This window comes from Mastigoproctus giganteus, chromosome 7 (assembly GCF_048544385.1).
Source record: "Mastigoproctus giganteus isolate SK-2022 chromosome 7, ASM4854438v1, whole genome shotgun sequence".
Taxonomy (NCBI): domain Eukaryota; kingdom Metazoa; phylum Arthropoda; class Arachnida; order Uropygi; family Thelyphonidae; genus Mastigoproctus; species Mastigoproctus giganteus.
In genome coordinates this window covers 92,725,671-92,743,583 of record NC_143581.1, presented here as the reverse complement: position 1 = coordinate 92,743,583, position 17,913 = coordinate 92,725,671, and the positions used below count along the sequence as shown (strand labels likewise).

The window sequence follows — 17,913 nt, the reverse complement described above, 5'->3', positions numbered from 1 at the left end:
GGGGAACATTGTGGCATAGTATTTTGTGGAAGGCGCCACCGCTGGTTTCCCATGTCTGCGCCATGGTATTTTGTGAAGAATTACAGAATCTCTGTAAAAGACAGAAAAAGTGTAGTGTCTTCTTTTTTTATTTTATTTATTATTATTAACAAAAACAACAAGCGGCCCCTAGCCAGAAACTGGCAAATCCGCTATGTACATACATACATAGTATATACAATGATATACATAGATATACAATTATGTACAATGATATACATAATCATGTTAATTACACTGTCATAAATGTAATGAACCTGTGCGAGTTTACAATGCAAATCACATCAGTATAAATTGTGGCACAGGAACCACAAGATAGTCTTTTTCTGTCCTAGGAAGAACGAAAACTGCACCTATTGATGGTAGTGCTATACCAATGGTTGCTAGCTAATCCCGTACCCACAGCTGCCCAAACTGCGGTACCAGTTAAAAAAAAAAAGTAGATGGCAGGTGATATCAGTTTTAAGAGATATCGATAGACATTGCAGGTGTTCAGCTGTTTCCTTGTTGTTGATAAGCTGATAGACTTAAGAAGATTTGCTTTCTTTTGGTGAAAACAGCAGAGCAGAATTGTTTTAGAGCTGAGAACGATGGAGAATTTTCCGTCAGCGCCACTTCATTTCCTTCAGAGAAGTTGCTGACAGCAGCTTGTAGTGTAGATCTGACGTCGTGGTACAGGTTGCAGCGATAAAGAATGTGCGGCCAGGTTTCCTCAGCAAACACAAGCAGAGATTAGTGTCGGACAAGCTAAATTGAAATAGTTTGGAGTTAATGGAGCCGTGCCTAGTAAGTATATACGATGTTGTTAAGCTGGGAGAAAACCATTGGCGGAGTTCTTGTTGAGAGGGAAGGTAACTGCAGGAACAAAAGAGCGGGTGACTTGACCAGTAGTATCGGAATCCCATCGTGATTGCCACACACTGATAAGTTCATTCCAGATTCTCCGTTTCTCGTCTTCGATGTTAGCAGTTAAGTTGCACGAGATGACGAGAATTCTCGCCAGGAATTTAGACGATAGCATAGTCCTTTGAATATGACATGCAGATCTAGTGGTAATACTCCAGCAAGGACCTGCAGACATTGGTGTTGGTTTTTTTTTTTTTTTTTTTTTTTTTTTAGGAGCATTAGTAACTAAGGCCATATTGCTCCGGGGATATGCGGTGGTCATTCCGTGACCTTTCCGTATCCACCGTATTTGGTGGTTAGGGGCTTGAACCCCGGTCTAATCAAGGAGCGTATACTACGCACTGCTGCTCCTGCCCACATGGCTACGGAGGCGCCTGGCTACGGAGGACACTGTCCTGCAGGCCCAGAGCATGGCAAGCAGCATAATCCGTTGAATGGAGATGAGCTTGGAACGAAGTTTAGCATTAACGGCTCTATGAAACCAGACTCCTGACGCATATGTTGTTATTGTTACGAATACTGCTGTATAATATAGTAAGTCTTCTTATTTAGTCCCCAGTCCGATTTGAAAATGCAGATAATTGCTGCAGTGAACTTCTTAATCTTCGAGGAGAGGTCATGCAAAAACCTGACAATATCTCTGCCTTCGCCTACGCTGATGATTTGGTTCTTCTAATTCCAGGTCGATCGCGTCTTCAACTAGAACAGTCAGCCAATACAACTCTTTCTGAACTAATCAAGTGGTCAAGTATAAATAAACTGCGAATATCTGCCACAAAAACATAATTGATGGTTTTTAAGGGCAAGTTAGATTACAGAAGACCTCCTAATATAGTGTAGTGTCTGGTTTGTGACAGAGCAGTTCTATGTTCTGTTGTTCTGTCTGCTTGGACGCAGGGCCCCTAGAGGAACCCCACATTGCCTGCCACCACCACTGGGAGGTGATAATGCTGGGGAACATTAGTAAAACACGAAATTGAAACAACAACGAAGGGAGTCAAGAGCCCTGTACTTTGAACAGAGCCAAAGCTGTTTTTGAATATGTGTCGAGGTAGCTAAAGGCAGGAGCATATTATGCTTATTATATTAAATTTCATGAAACGCGGAAAACTTCCCGTAGATTAAAAAAAAATTACATTTTTTAAACCGAAAACTGATTAATTCTATGTGAACAAGGAACATAAAAGTTTCTTCATCGAAATAGGATTGGATCCAGCCCTTTCTTTCCACATGGTACGGAAGTTTCGATTATAATCTGACACTAGCCGAGAAATATAACAACTCCGTAGTTTCCACCAAAGCCAAGATTTTTGCGTCCAGATTTGGACCTAGAACATCTCCCGAATCTATAATGGGAATTTAACGAGGAACATAACCTCACAGTTCAGGTTAAACGGCTTAAAAGCCGGCAAACACGCTATGCCTCTTTCCTTATAATGTGTTCTCCCGCTGTCTATCAAAAGGTTATAGATCCTGCCTCATGGCCCCAAGGTATATATGAGACCATTTTTTGAGAAAAAGAGCCCCCATCAACAACCTCAACTAATTCACCCTCCTCGATGGCAATCAACCATGCAAGGGAACAAGCATGAATGCCCCACATTCCGGGCAATTTCTCAAAATGTCAGCAGCACAGTTTAAAATTATACCAGTGGTGACAAACATCGGCATCATCAAATTGGTAGGCGCACTATAGCCAAAGCAGCTTATTCGCATTCAAACCCCCATAACAACAACATCAAATTGGTACCATCAGTCTTCAACCACCAATGAATAACAGTTCGGGAATGCTTATCCCAACGTGAGTCACGAATCGACAAACTCGAAAGCCTGCCTTGAATAAAAATACTAGAGACACATGCCTTAAAAAGATCCATAAAACTTGCATAATCAGAGTCTTGTACCAGAATGTTAGAAGCCTCCGCAACAAACTGGATACCATTGATCGAATTCTGCTCGCTAGTGATATCGATATTCTCTGTGTCACAGAAACCTGGCTTGATAAAAACCAAGAATTTTTTACATCTTGTACTCCAGCTGGATATAAATCAGCGTTTACTTATAGAGTTGGCCAAACAGCAGGCGGTGTTGCCATTTTCTTCAAGAGCTCACAGGCCTCACTTGTTCATCAAGTTTCTAGTCAAACACCAGCATATGAAGCTCTCGCTGTTACTCTCAGCTACCATAGCGTCCTTATAGATGTAATTGCCATATATATATATATATATATATACCCCCAGCACCTTCATATGACGCCATCCATGAAATATCAAACTGGATCATTAACCAGCTTCATCCTTCAGCCTTGCACTTTCTGTGGAGACTTTAATCTTCCTCCCCAGCTAGCTAACCTTCAGCAAATGCTCCTGTCAAACCTATCTTGTACAGGGTTACAAATGATCAACGACCTCCCGACCAGAGGTAACAATCAACTAGATCTCATCCTTGCCTCCTTTCCTTGCACACCTGATTACATGCCAGAGACTTATTTTAATTCGGACCACAAGCCAATTATTGTTCTTTTACAGATACCTGCTCCAAACTTCAATGTTGTGAATTCAACTAACACCAGAGTAATATTTAGTCCCAGATTTTTGAGCATTGCTAAATGTGTTGAGGCTGCCTCTGCCATCCCGTGGTCAGTCCTAGAAAACTGTGATCTTGATGAAGCGAATCTGCTTACTAATTAGCTTAAGACGATTGCGACATTTGCAGCATCAAAGAGAATTTCTATTATGCCTCGGTCCAGAGCATGGTGGACTCCCCATCTTAATATGAGCTTCAGATTAAAACAGCAACTGCACAAAATGTGAAAGCAGTCGCAAAGTGTTCAAGACAGGATAGCCTACTCTAGAGCCCGTGCAACATTCAACAAGCTGAAATCTCAAGCAATTAAGAATTATATGGACACCACCCTTCGTAGAGGAAAAACCCCCTACTTTGAACGGTCTTCTGATTTCCCCCTAAAACTTGAACCTGACCAGTGGCTAGACTTTATATCTAGATTTGCCTCGAACTCGGAACAATGTGCTGATCTTCAGACACCAACAACTGAAATCCCACCTGACACGCTATCTGCAGTATCAATCTCCTTATTGCTGCCATAAATTCTACACCGGCTTCTGCTAAGGCAGGTGCAGATTAAATAGCCCAATTCATTATTAAATGTCTTAGTCCATACATTTCGGGTCCCCTTCTAACTATTTTTAATGCTATTTTGTCATTTCTTTCCCCAGCAGTGGAACATCTACCTTGTGAAGCTTATACCAAAAATTCAATCTCCTACTTTTCTTAAGCATTACCAGCCAATCTCCAACGCCTCAAGTCTTCTAAAACTCCTAGAGAAGGTACTTCTCCCCATTATAACTAAACAACTTCTTCCACATCAGCCTCATCAAATCCACTATTCTCTTCCTCATAGATCCACTGTGACTAATCTCTTAGCCCCCACCAGTTCTATCCTATTAATAGGGACAGGGGGACCCGTTTACACCCCCTGTTTGAGGCAATTGTCCTCAGAAGGGATGACCGGTTCTGTTTGACGCGCTCCCGAGCCACTTCCGTTTTCGATACGCGCATGGAGAATGTAGATCACGTGTCTGATGACTACGTGCATGAGTGCCATGGACCTGCTACTTAAGGATGTGTCTTAGCACTAGTAGTATGCTGTTGAAGAAGGAGACGGCAGTCTCCAAAAGCTCCAGGTTTCATCGCTTTTAACCGAGTTTATTTTAGATAATTTTACTGCTTTTAACTATATTGTAACTATATTTTAATCTTTATTGTATTTTATTTTATTTTCATTTCATTTTACTGTATATTATTTTATTTTATTTTATAGTAAATTTTCAGTTTAATTTCTTGGCTGGTGTTTATCATTAATTATTATAGTATGGAATTTCCCAGCCCCATTGGCCTGTTTGAAGATATAGTTCTATCCTCTCTGCGTTTGGATCTCATGCAGAGCTTGCAGTCACCTATGTAGACCTCGAAGCAGCTTTTGACTCAATAAACGTTCCTGCAATGCTGAAGCTACTTTCAGACCATTATCAAATCAAGGGAGACACTCTACAGTTCCTCACTTCACTCCTTCAAAATAGAATAATCCGGCTTACTGTCCACGGCCAAACATACGAGCGACGTATCTCTTCAGGCGTGCCACAGGGTGGTGTCTTATCTGGGCTCTTGTTTACAGCGCTTATCTCGCCGCTTATTGAGTCCAGGCATGATACTCTATGCTATGCTGATGATATGGAACTCCTCAAACTGATTTCTCCACATGATGATCTTCTCATGATAACAGCATCAATTAACAATATACTCCTGGAATTTGCAAACTACCTCGACCAGTTTGGACTAAAAGTAAATCCAGAAAAGTCTTAATTTATGATATTCTCATTAAAGAAAACGCCTTCCTATATTCAGCCAACACTATGCAATTCCCCTATTCCCATCGTCAAGAAACATACTGATTTGGGGGTTGTTTTTGCTCCAAAGCTCTGCTTTGGTAACCACATAGAAAAGCTGCTCACCCAGGCAGCACGACTCCGATGGATGGCGAAACAGCATTTGCATTATATTAATGAAGTAACGACCACCAGAAGATATATAAAAAGCACAGTATACTCTCCGCTTCTATATGCTACAGAAGTATGGTCACTGCTGCCCCTAGCACAATTCGACCACTCTTTTTTACTGCGTTTTGGCTCTTAAAATGCACCATAAACAAACAAACTTCCTCCACAGTTAAGGACAACTGAAATGGCCAGTTTGATAAAAATTCACAGGCTTCCCACGCTGATTAGGGTGAAATGCCTTACCACAACTGTAAAAATGATCACTGGCAAGATTTCGGCACCATCCTTCTGGGACCTGTGCTCTTGGAGAGTCCCTCAGAGCGACTCCAACTCTGTGCCCACATCTCAGCCATCTCCACCTATCTGATAGGTTTCTGCCATTTCAGCTACTTTCATGTGCCCACTCTTGGATGCTGACCTTAATAAGTTTTCTTGTGATAGGGAATACAGACGCCGCATCCTTAAATTATACTTCCCTGTCCCTGATCCTTGAAGCTCACCTTAATGCCGGAACTAGCAATATGACATGAAGATGGCTTACCAATCAACCTTCCAGTTTTCCACCTTATATGTTCTTTGTACATTGTGATGTTTATAATTGAATTATACTTTGAGTGTTGAGCTGTATTTACTTTTATTCGTTCACATATGCATTTTTTATATTTAATTTATTAATTTCTTTTTCTTACATATTGTAATGTTACTGTTAACCCCTGGCCTTGTGGCCGTGAAGAGCCTATTGCAATGTATCCATTCTATTATTATTGCAATAAACATTTTTATAATCACTGTGCTATATGCAAGTGGGCCTTAAGCTGTTTTCGCTCTTTCATAACACAGTTCTCTATTTCCAATGAGTTTTCCGCTTACTGAAATCCTCCTAAATAAAGAGCACTCCCAGAAAGAAATTTAGAGTTATTTATTTCAGAGTCTCCGCTACCACTATCACATTTGCTTTCGCGGTTTGATTGATTGTGCACAACATAGTCAGCGGACAAAAATGAGACATTTTTGCGACCTCTAAATACACTTCCGCAGACCAGTTTTATAAAAGTCTTCTGACTGACTGTCCTTCAAACCACGGCTCGGCAGCAGAAACCACCTCATCATCATCAGCAATAAAAATTTTTCCACGAAGAAAGGACTTCAGGGCAGGAAGCGAAAAGAAATCCGATGGTGCAAGGTCGGGGGAATAGCAGGATGGGGCAATACTTCAATCTCACATTCGTAGGCGCACTTCACTGCAGCATGCGAGGGGGTATTATTGTAGCGCAGGCGCACACCTTTTGCCAGCTCTCCCCATCTTTTTTCTCTTATAGCAGTACGTAGCTTTATGCGGAAGTTGGAATAATACTTCGCCATCACAGTACAACCCTTCTGAAGGTAATCTGTTAGTATCACACCATGCTGATACCAAAAAAACTGACAGCATCACCTTACCAGCACTTGGTCGTACTTTTGCCTTTTTTGGTGGGGGGTAATTTTGCATGCTTCCATTGTTTTGACATTTGCTTAGTTTCGGGATCATGGTGACGGATCCAAGTTTCATTCGTGGTGACTAGTGATGAAAAAGCTTCTTGCTTTTTCTGGAGCATCGACAACATTTCATGTGCACATTGTGATCTTTCCTTCTTGTAAGGGGTCAGAAGTCTGGGAATCCGTCTAGCAGATATTTCATTCATATGCAACAGCTGACGAATGACGGGGATCTTCCACGGATTAATGCTTCAATTTTTGAGCATTCCCTTATTGTTATAGTATTTGCTGGGCGTTCTGGGATTTCTTCATCAGGCACTGAGCTGGAACCGATGCACACTGATCGATACCCTATTCTCAGATATTGAACATCTCCACCAGATTCGACTGTGACCACTTCCATCTACTGGACGACACTCAGGTAGCTTGAATTGTTAACCCCGATAGTTTCATGTCCAACTTGTAGAATTTTCAAACCCTAAACCTAAGATAGGACCTCCTTTCCGATCACGTGTCTCCCTTGATACGCGACTGTCTTTCCCACCCTCTCGACAGCCCTCTTCTTCCACTTTCCGGCTAGGTGGGGAAATTGTCACCCAACCTGCGGAGGATGCCTTCCCTTACATTTTCCATCTACACCCCTTTTCCTTCTCTCTCTCTCTTCAGTACATCCTGTACTTTAAATATATATATATATATTTTAATTACTTTGTTTCAGGAAGCTCAGGCGACCCTGGCGGAGACCAGGCAAGCTCCCTCCTAGCGGTGTGTACGGGCAACCAGGGACCCTGTGGCCCAATGTCAGAACACACACACAACAGAACCCAAAATAATATGTCATATACAAAACACAGCACTTTCTGGCTTTCACAGTGATACTGTTTGTTTCCACGGAGTTTATATGGCGCAGATGTGGGAAACCACCGGAGGCGCCTTTCCCTAACACTATACACACTATGCACTGTGGTTCTTCCACATTTAATTTGTTTATGCCAATGTGCAACAACACTGTAACTTGGGCAATCTTCTCCATAAATAGAGAACGCTTTTTGTAGAATGTTTTAGGTGTTTTCCCTTGCAGAAAGAGGAACTAAATCACTCATCTGAATTCCACTTTGTCCATTGTGACACTTCATTCAGCGCTGTAGAGAAAAAAAAACGAACTGTCAGACCGAAACCAACACGTCTGTGGTTACTATAAAGATTTAAAGATATCAAATAAACAAAAAATATCTTTCTATCACAATTACTACTTAGTGAACAGAAATCTTTTTTGAACCAAATCTAAATTATTTTGGGATTCAAAACGTTTATCGTTTTGAAGCTACTTACTTACAGGATAAAAAAAAATTGAAACAGTCTTGTTCTTCTTCCTGATGAAGGATGTAGCTGAGTGATCAAAACAATTGTTGAGGTTATCTCTCTAGTGTTACGTGAGAGTTAAAAATTTCAGATTCAAACAAAGTTTCGTTGCACTGGCTACATGAGGTCCGAGGAGCGCCTGAGCTTTTCTAATTTATACAGAATGAATCAAAACTGGGGAAAACTTGAAAGTAAATAAAAAATACTATAAAATACAATTCGAATGATGTACAAGAGTACAATGAATAAAAACAAAAATGGCTGCTCAAAATGCACCATTAGAGAAACAGAAGGGCGTTAAAGGTGTTGGGCACAGCCATCACTAACAATGATTTGTTCTTACTGTTGATTCATACTCTGTATTAGATAAAGGCATTAAACACGAAAATTCTGTTGAGGTTTATGCAGCTTAAGCACTTACAGGCACATACAATACTTGTTGACCACTGAAGAGTATGCCGAATAAAATATTTCAATACGCCACATTTATAGCAAAAATACAAATCCTTTGGCTATAGCTCGATTGAAGGATCAAATCGAAACGTGTCTAATGAACTATCCTGCGAACTCTCTCTACGCTGATAATTTTATGGATCTTGTGTGATATTTTTAGCCAGTTAATACGAGGCTCCTCAACGAACTTGAGAAGATTCGTATTTTCCATATGTTGCAAACATCTAATGAATGGATAATTTACATTCATAAGAAATTACATTGATTTTACACACCGTATGCAAATTAACGTGTCCCTATCCAACAACCACATCTTATAAAGAAAGCGAATTTGTTTCAAAATGTAGTCATATTTTTGAACAAGTTGAGTAGAGTGTTCTTTAAAGGAAAATAAACAACTAACTTAATCTCTTTTCTTGGTTCAAAGAGACTTTTATTTGCAAGGTTACGTTGTATATTTGCTTAAGTGTATGCAATTTATTCTTGCCCAGTTTCGCTGCGATTTGCAAAGGTACCAATTTACGGAATCTAAATGGGCTCAATATGACTTGGATGAAAGGTAAGCTTCTATTCGGGGAATCATAATAAATGACGTATTTATATAAATTATTTTGTGGAAAGTATCTGTAGGTCTATCATTAGAGATAATTTACTTTCAAAGTTTTTCTCCTTAATTAAGTGTTTAGAGAATATATAAATGGGTGTTTGGCAAACGATCATCTGCTGCTCGTTCGTCATTTCATAAAAGAAGATATATTTTTTCTTAATACCAAACTGAAGTTTTTATGCGAGGATCATCACATGCTAGCAGAATGACATTCAGTAACTGTTCATCATGCTTCGAGTTGCTCTATTGCAACTAATACTCTGCGCTACTAAAGATAATTTGAAATATTGTAGGTAAAAATATATATTAGGTATACAGCAACAGGAACACAAATGGTGTTTTATCAAATAACTGAGATCACTTTATTTAAATAAACATGCAACTGCACTGTAATCACGTCCAAATAAAATGGTCACCGCATTAATTATAATGCAATGTAATCTCAAAATTACGAAATATACTGAAGGTTCAGGGAAACAGTTAGTTAGGGGTGGGGGGGGGAGAAGGGTAATTTAGATCCGCGTTTGTCTAATGACATGGGTCAAAAGTAATGCTTGCACTCACCTCATGAATTCTTGTTTGTTGCCACAACAGCTGTTGATAAGATGTTCTGAGGGTAGCGATACAAGCCAAAACAACTTCAAGGGGTGTGTCATGGTAGTAAACTATAGAAGACTACTTAGTCTCAACTGTGTCCCAGGAGTGTTGTCAATAAAATGGTTGAACTCCTAGTTAGGACAACTAATGCTGATGTAATAGGGCTAACAGAAACGTGGTGCCACCCAGAAATTGATGATGACGAGTTCCACTACGGTTGTTATTCGGTTTTTTTTTTTTTTTTTTTTTTTTTTTTTTTTTAGGAGCATTAGCAACTAAGGCCATATTGCTCCGGGAATATGCGGTGGTCATTCCCTGACCTTCCCGCATCCTCCGTATTTGGTGATCACGGGCTCGAACCCCGGTCTAATCAAGAAGCGTCTGCTACGCGCTGCTGCTCCTACACCCTTCCACTACGGTATGTATAATGTATTTTGGGGAGACAGAAGGGAGTGTCTTTGCGCGTCGTGCAAAGATGATTTGATTGATCGGCGCGAAACAAGTGGAACGTTATAAATTTATTTAAAATAAAATAATGAAAAAAATGTATAATAAAACCGTTTTACGGGACTCAAAAAATTACGGGCCCTAGGCAGTTGCCTAGGCCAAGGTCCTCCCCTGTATGGCCTTAGCAGCCCTTGTGCCATTAAACAACCTATCAACCAACCAACCTATCTCGAAACCTTCCATCTGAATAATGATCGCCAATACGAATTCCGTAAGTGCTACTGGCTTATCTACTCATCTTTGGACAGGTTTGAAATAAAAATTTAGTGAAACTCAAGCAGTTGCTTTTTGAAAGTTGTAAGACTTTTGATCGTTTTGGCATAAAGGTCTTCTAAATGAGCCCATCTTAATCATTAGGGGTTATTTTGACTTCCAACCTGATTTAGCATAATCACGTCACAAATAGCGCTTCCTCTGCATAAAAAAAAAAAAACTGGGTTTTCTCTTTCGCTCCCGACGTTGCATTTCTTCTAAAACTCACTTTGTACAAATCTCTACCACAGAATGTTATTATCACAACTGGGCTTGTGCCTCCAAAAAATATCTCCAGATCGGAGTTTCAAAAGAGTGTGGTCGTCAGATTAATTAATGATCAATCTCTTACGAACTCTTTCTCCAATAGGCATTCGATTTCTGCTGCATATCTACTCTGTAGATACTTCCATGGGTACCGTTCTTCTGAATTGGAATCATTAATTCCACAGCCCTCTTACAGCATCCAAGCTTGTCAGCATCTATTCCTGTCCACCTCCAAGCTCACACAAACCAAATTTTCGTTTTCCTAATTTATCTCTTCGCTTCTGTTCCTCTTGAAAAACCTTCCTTTATATGTATTTCCTAAATATTAAAATATATAGAGAAATTAGATCCAATGTCAACTCTGTCTTTCAACCTTGGGCCCATAGACGGTACTAAATGCTATGTTCCAATACTTTTTGCGTTCGTGGTTTTCATAAAAAAAAAAATGTACGCGCATCCTTAACTCCGACTTGCTCTGAAATAGAACTGGTAATTTAATCGAGCAGCCCTCATACTATTGTCGGTTATAATTTTAAACCTTGGTTAAAACGCAAGAAGAGAAAGAAAAAGCCCTCATACTATATATCTCACTTAAGATGGACTGGATGAAGCACATATTTTATGTTTCTGCCCTCTTGGGAACCCACAAATTTTGGAATCAAATGATGCTATGATCTTGTTGCCTGAAACAAACTAACGCATCCACGGGGTTAGAGAAAGAGACCAATTCATGTCCCTCTTCTACTCCAATGTTAAGTGACCGCGACTTTTGCTTGCGAATGAGAATCGAAACCGGAACTCTTTTCCTCGTGATATGAGGTCACTGTAACCATAGCCGCAGCATTGAAGATGGACTTGATGGATTTTAGAATTTGTACCTTGCTTGAATCTTGGATTACGATGTGAATAAAGTCAGTCAAAATACAAATGCTAAAATCCATTGTCTGTCTTCAACTCGACGCTACAGTTACAATGTCTACCTGACCACTGATAAGATCCGAAAAATGATTCCAAACCCGGTTCTATGTACTGTAGTCAACCCTGAGCTAAGCTGAAGTTGAGAGTTTGATGGTTTGTGGTTGGCCTTGCCTTTACTTTCCTTTCATTGGATCAGCCGTAGTCCGGTAGTTAACGTGCGCGACCACAAGTAAGAGGAGGTTGTAGGTTTGACCGAGTCCCACAAAAAAACATTCACGGTCCATTTTGACTGTAGCGTTGAAAAGCCGGTCGCCATTAATAATTCAATATGTACGCAGTCACGATAAATTTAAATTTGTGCTTTTCAGCCAGCTAACAGGCAAACTGATATCAGAATACATGTAATTTATGAACATAATATAGTGACATTTCATACCCGAATATCTTATTTCAGCAATGCATTGGCATAAACGTACATCCACATAGTTTATGCAGCCTACATATAAAACGACGTGATAAAGCAGCTTGCGTACAGTCGATAATTCTAAAATATCTTTCATTTGCATCTAAGCCGGTAATTAAGTTGTGAACAGAAGGCTAATAATATCTGACATTAAACACTGTTCTCCGATACCAAGATTATCGTAATTCGGCAGCTAGTTGCAGGTCCCAGTACAGGAAATTCCCGTGCTTTGTTTTCAATTCTAAAGTTCTACTGAAGCCGGAACTCACCTGTAACTAGCGGTAGTTGCTACGTATGTACTGTAATTATCACTTCTCCTTGCGTCATCGAGGTTGTTATGGTAACAAGCGGGTCTTTCTCTCTAGAATTAAGTGAGCTTGTAGACTAACTTAAAATAGATCCAGAGGGCAAAATTAGCGCAAACCTTCAATTTGTGAATGTGCAGAAGTCAATGGAAAAAGAAACACGCAGAATGCAGCAACTTTTCATTGTATTTAATGTCAAATGGAACCCTCACTTATTTAAAATAGGAATGAGTGATCAAACATACATCGTGCAATTATCTTTGAAATTTGTAAGAGAATTTATTCGCTGAACAGGTGCAGTCTAGCACTTCACCACGCAAAGTTTCGTTTTCTGTTCTCGAGTATGTGTACATATACACATCTGAACAGTATGAAAAGAAAATCCAGTGTTTGGAATTATGGCTATAAAGAAGAAATACGTATATCATAAATAAATCAAAATATAATTAATATGGTACTTATAACTTCTGGTGCTAAAAAAATTACATCTAAGTCACGAATTAAACCTGAGAAAAAGGGGAGTACAAAGAGTATACTCATATTTTACAATATTGAATTCATGTGTTGTAATATAAGAATGCAATGCATTTTAAAGAATTTAGTATTACATCATTATTATATAAGTATTTATGTAACAGAAATAATCATTCTTATGATATTTTGGTAATACATTTTTACATCATCGGCATTTTTATTTATGGGACTTTATCATTTAAATACAGGTCTGGAGGCCTCATTTTAAGAAGGATGTAGAGATGCTGGAACGAGGGGCAAAGAAGGGCAACACGATTAGTAAATGAAACTAAGGGTTGTTCTCACGAAGAAAGGTTTAAGTTTTGAAAATTACAGTATCTGGAGACTAGGCACCTGCGAGGTGATCTGATTGAGGCGTATAAAGCCTTGAATGGTTTGAGCATGCTCAATGCTGATGGGATTCTTCCTCTTGCTCAGAATAATCGACTGGGTGGGCATAAATTCAAATTGAGGAAAGACAGTTGTAGGATAGATGTGCGGAAGTTTGCCTTTAGCCAGCGTGCGGTTGATTGCTGGAACAAACTTCCATCTGTCGTTGTAGAAGGTGATAGCTTAAACAGATTAAAGGCAGAACTCAACAAACATTTGGAGCGAGTGGATGGGTGAAATTAGAAGATAGGTTTTTTTTTTTGGCTGATGCTATATAAGCTTGCTTTCTTGCATCATGTGCCTTTACTAATGCTAAATAATTGGAGAATAAGTGTAGGCCCTGGAAGATCCTTGTGAATCACCTGCTCACACTTTATAAACAGAGTTAAGAATCTTGGCTGTTGGCTTGAAGTACTGGAACTTGATACAACTTACTGCTAGTCCTCGAATGCCATAAAATTGCAATTTATCTAATAATATGGTGTGATTGGTGAAATCAGAGGTTGTAGAAATGTCAATATAAATTACCTCCTGATGTAAACTGCTGTTCTTAAATTATTTGGAGGCACCCGTTTTTTCAGTGAATCAAATTCCTGTTGAGATCGGTACACTCCTTAAATCGGATGCAAATAAAAGAATCGGCAACTGAGCTTGGTTTATCTACTGGACAAACCCGTAATTCCCAACCTGACACCTGATGTTAATCAACTTCATTTAATTCCCGTTAGAAGTGAGATTGAAACACATCTGCTCTCTTCGACTGCCTACAGACAGCCTTGTATTATTTATGTAAATGGAATGATAATAACTGGTTCTAATTTATCACTTTTTTGTAGTCTGGGAGAAGAAAGCAACTAAATAGGCTCTTTGGTATTGTTCATGTACTAAAGTTAAAATTAATCAATTGTAAAAGCTGAACAGAAAGGGCAACAAAATACCGCTTCTAAAATGCTACTGATGTTTTATCCGGCAATTTATAACGTATAAAGGCTTGAGAGATGATTCTGTTCTTCCTAAATGGGTTATCAGAATTGAAGTCCCATTTAGGAAGAAAAATGATTGCAGCGATTCTTTCCTTTCGTCCAATTTAGTGAATAATTTTTATAACAAAAAAATCGGATAGGAACCATCATAAGTCTACCATTTTGTTTCATAAGCAACCTATAATAAGACCAGAATCCGTTTAAGTTTAGTTGAGTTAGGACTTGCTTTGAACAGTATTTACATAATCCTCATAGTTTTTGATAACTTTCTTAAAGCTTTGAAGTAATTATGGTCTATTATATTCTATGTCCTTTCAAATTATTTGTGACTTTTTCTTTTTTCGGATCAGCTTTGTTATGGATTTCGGAAAAGGAAAGAAATTGGTTCCTTATTGAGTTACAATTGCATGAATACTAATCCATAAGATATAATCATATTTAACATCTAAGTCTTCGGAGTTTTAAACTCTATAAGTGACTCCTCATTCCATTCCAAATAAGATATCTGTATTTAAGACGAAAAATAGTCTTAAACACACAATGTTTTACTATATTATACATTTCTAATATGAAACAGTAAGGGAGTGTGATCTGAAATGAGTAAAGATTGAATCGTATTTATAGTTAATTCAAAATCTGAAAATATGAAATCTAAGAAGTTCTGACCTCTTGTAGGATAATTACATCGAGATTTCAGATCATGCTCTAACAAAACAGAATGAGTTAATAAATTCCTTTTCGGATTCTTCATATGGGTTGTAGTTAGGCAAGTTGAAATCTCCTGCAAGTAATAAGTGTAAATTGAAAGGTGTTTTATTATAAATTCTTTCTAAATTCATTTTAACAGGCAGAGGAAAATACACTGAAATAATTATTAATAACTTATTTTTCATCTTAAGAAAAATACAAGGGCCTGCGATAGTTAAATACGGTTAATGACTGTATTCATTGTCAAAATTAATTGCTAGCTCCTCTGGCCTACTGGTTGTGCTAGAATTACGTGAGTAATTCTTTAATAAAACAAGAATCTCTCCATATAATGGCAGCTTCCCTCCCTCTTTTCTTAAGATAATGTAACCCTGAAGAATAATGTGCGAGCTTTTAATTTCAGTAAAAATGATGTTGTCGAATAGATTTGGACTTAAAACGAAAATCGGGACGCTTTCGAGTAATACTTCTTCATTTTGATCAACTTTTATCAATTGTCTTGGGAATTATATTCGGATTAAGGATTGACTGGAATATATTCGGATTAAGGATTGCCCCTAAGTCATCCTCCTTCGTGTGAAATAGATATTGGAAAGATTGAATCTTAATTTTTGTTTTGTTTTAAATTACGTGATCTGAAAAGTGATTCTCAAGATCATCGGTTGAAACTTCAGGAGAAGTCGTGTTTAAATTATGCAAACATAACAATACCAATGATTTTATTCTGCATTACACAAAAGTGGTAAACAAAGTTAAAAACAACTTTCATGTAAAATATTCTTGCACAGAATTCATTCTTATAATTATCGTTTATTTTCCTAAAACAGTGGGTATATTTAAGTTTCGCTCTTTGCCCTTATGTTCGAAATGATGAGCCTCGATGGAAAGCTTCGCACTTTGATTAAACGACGCGAAGTTCTTCGTAGATTTGGACACTGACATTAGTTAGGAGGCCTGAATCTATAATTGCGATAATCTATATTGGTATATGGACGAGACTGTTCTTTGTTGGATAATTGTCAGAAAGCAAAAATGTATAGAGCTTGGTGTTATGGTAAAAACGCTGAAAATTTGTTTTGGTTGCTATAGAGCTCCGAATACAATCTTTTTCCGATAGATGAGATCGACTTTTGAATGAGGGTCGTTAAGGAATCTCCACTGGATTCGTATAAAACTTTTAAAGATCGAGTAAAATGCATAGGCAGATCAGCAGCCTTTTATTGTCTTATGTAGGTAGACCACGAGAAATTCTTCGAACTTTAGGTGGGTTGTGCAGAACAGAATGACAGCTAGATTACAATCATTCAAAATTCTGCAATCCCAGCAACGTGCTGATAGATAATTACTTTAAACGTTAAATTTATTCATATAATAAACATAATATATTTTTACCGAACGTACAAGATATTTCCGTTTCCTTCGAAATACTTTGTATTTGCAACTCGATTTGAATTTAGAAAGAATGGGTATATTTTCATTAATCGGATCAACTTTCCTATTTCGGGAGATAAAGAAGTTATTTTATGTTTATTAAGCGTTTAGGAAGAGTGCATTATCATTGGCTAGCAGCTATTTGGAATTATGAGATTGGCGAACGACGTTATTTCACGCACCTGCACGCACACACACACAAATAACTATCCTCAAACTGTACTGAATCTCTTTATGAACTTTGCTGAAAAAAAAAAAAAAACAGCAAACGACATGTGCTGTGGTTATACGAAATAAGAACTGAAGAATTTAGTTGTGATTTTTCTGGGTTGAAGTTGATGTTGGTTTTTCATTTCGTCTTCACGATTACGGCTGTTTTAAAGAAGGGAATACTTTTGCTGAAATGTTTTGTTTCGGTGAAATCCATACTGCCCGCAGTAGATTTATAACCCTACCATGTTCTAGAAATTATTCAAAACATTTCAGTCGTCTACTGGTACATCTACGTTGTTTGCTCATTTTATAAAAAAAATATATAGAATACATCACACAAGTGGAATATCTGAACATGTGAATTTGCCACCATTGAGAACGTTAATGTTTCTTACCTTTTTCACGGAGTTGTCCTTCTTCGTTCCCACAATCAGCTGCGGAAGGATGCCAACTTTCTGGAGACAAAAAAAGAAATAAAACAGAATTAATATAACGAAGTGAAACAGTCTGTACAGAGTAAATATTTAAAGTTCCCTTCTAGCTGAAATATTGAATACTTTCAACATATCTAATCTCTCTCTTTGATTTTAAGATGAGGATTTGTAAAGGACAAGGATAAGACTATTAAAGTACTCGCGAAGGAAACAGAACTTAAGGCACTCTAAAGACAGACAAGAAATAAAATTGAGCTTTTAATTGCTCCGGTGGTTCACCAAACACATTGCCTCAATGTACGGACTTGTCGTTTTGTAAATTCCTCCGAAATTTATGGTGAACAGCCTTTGTATTGAGGATTACTACGGATCAGACTGCTCAAATAAAAAGAAGCAGTTTTGTTTCCTAGTACATTATGCTAATCACATGTAAAACGCATGCATTTCGTTATCCGTGTCCACTTACTAGCAGAAAGCTTATCCCTCCCGCCCAAACCCATCAGCTCACTCGC

At 38.3% G+C, this 17,913-nt stretch overlaps 1 protein-coding gene across 1 annotated transcript in view; it reads right to left on the bottom strand.

The window, feature by feature from the left end:
* Positions 1-17,913, bottom strand: part of LOC150083078 (uncharacterized) — a 305,874-nt gene that overhangs the window by 84,078 nt on the left and 203,883 nt on the right. Inside the window, exon 8 of the mRNA XM_090377773.1 lies at positions 17,363-17,422. Coding sequence (XP_090233899.1) covers positions 17,363-17,422 — 60 coding nt within the window. The remainder of the gene's footprint in view (positions 1-17,362; positions 17,423-17,913) is intronic.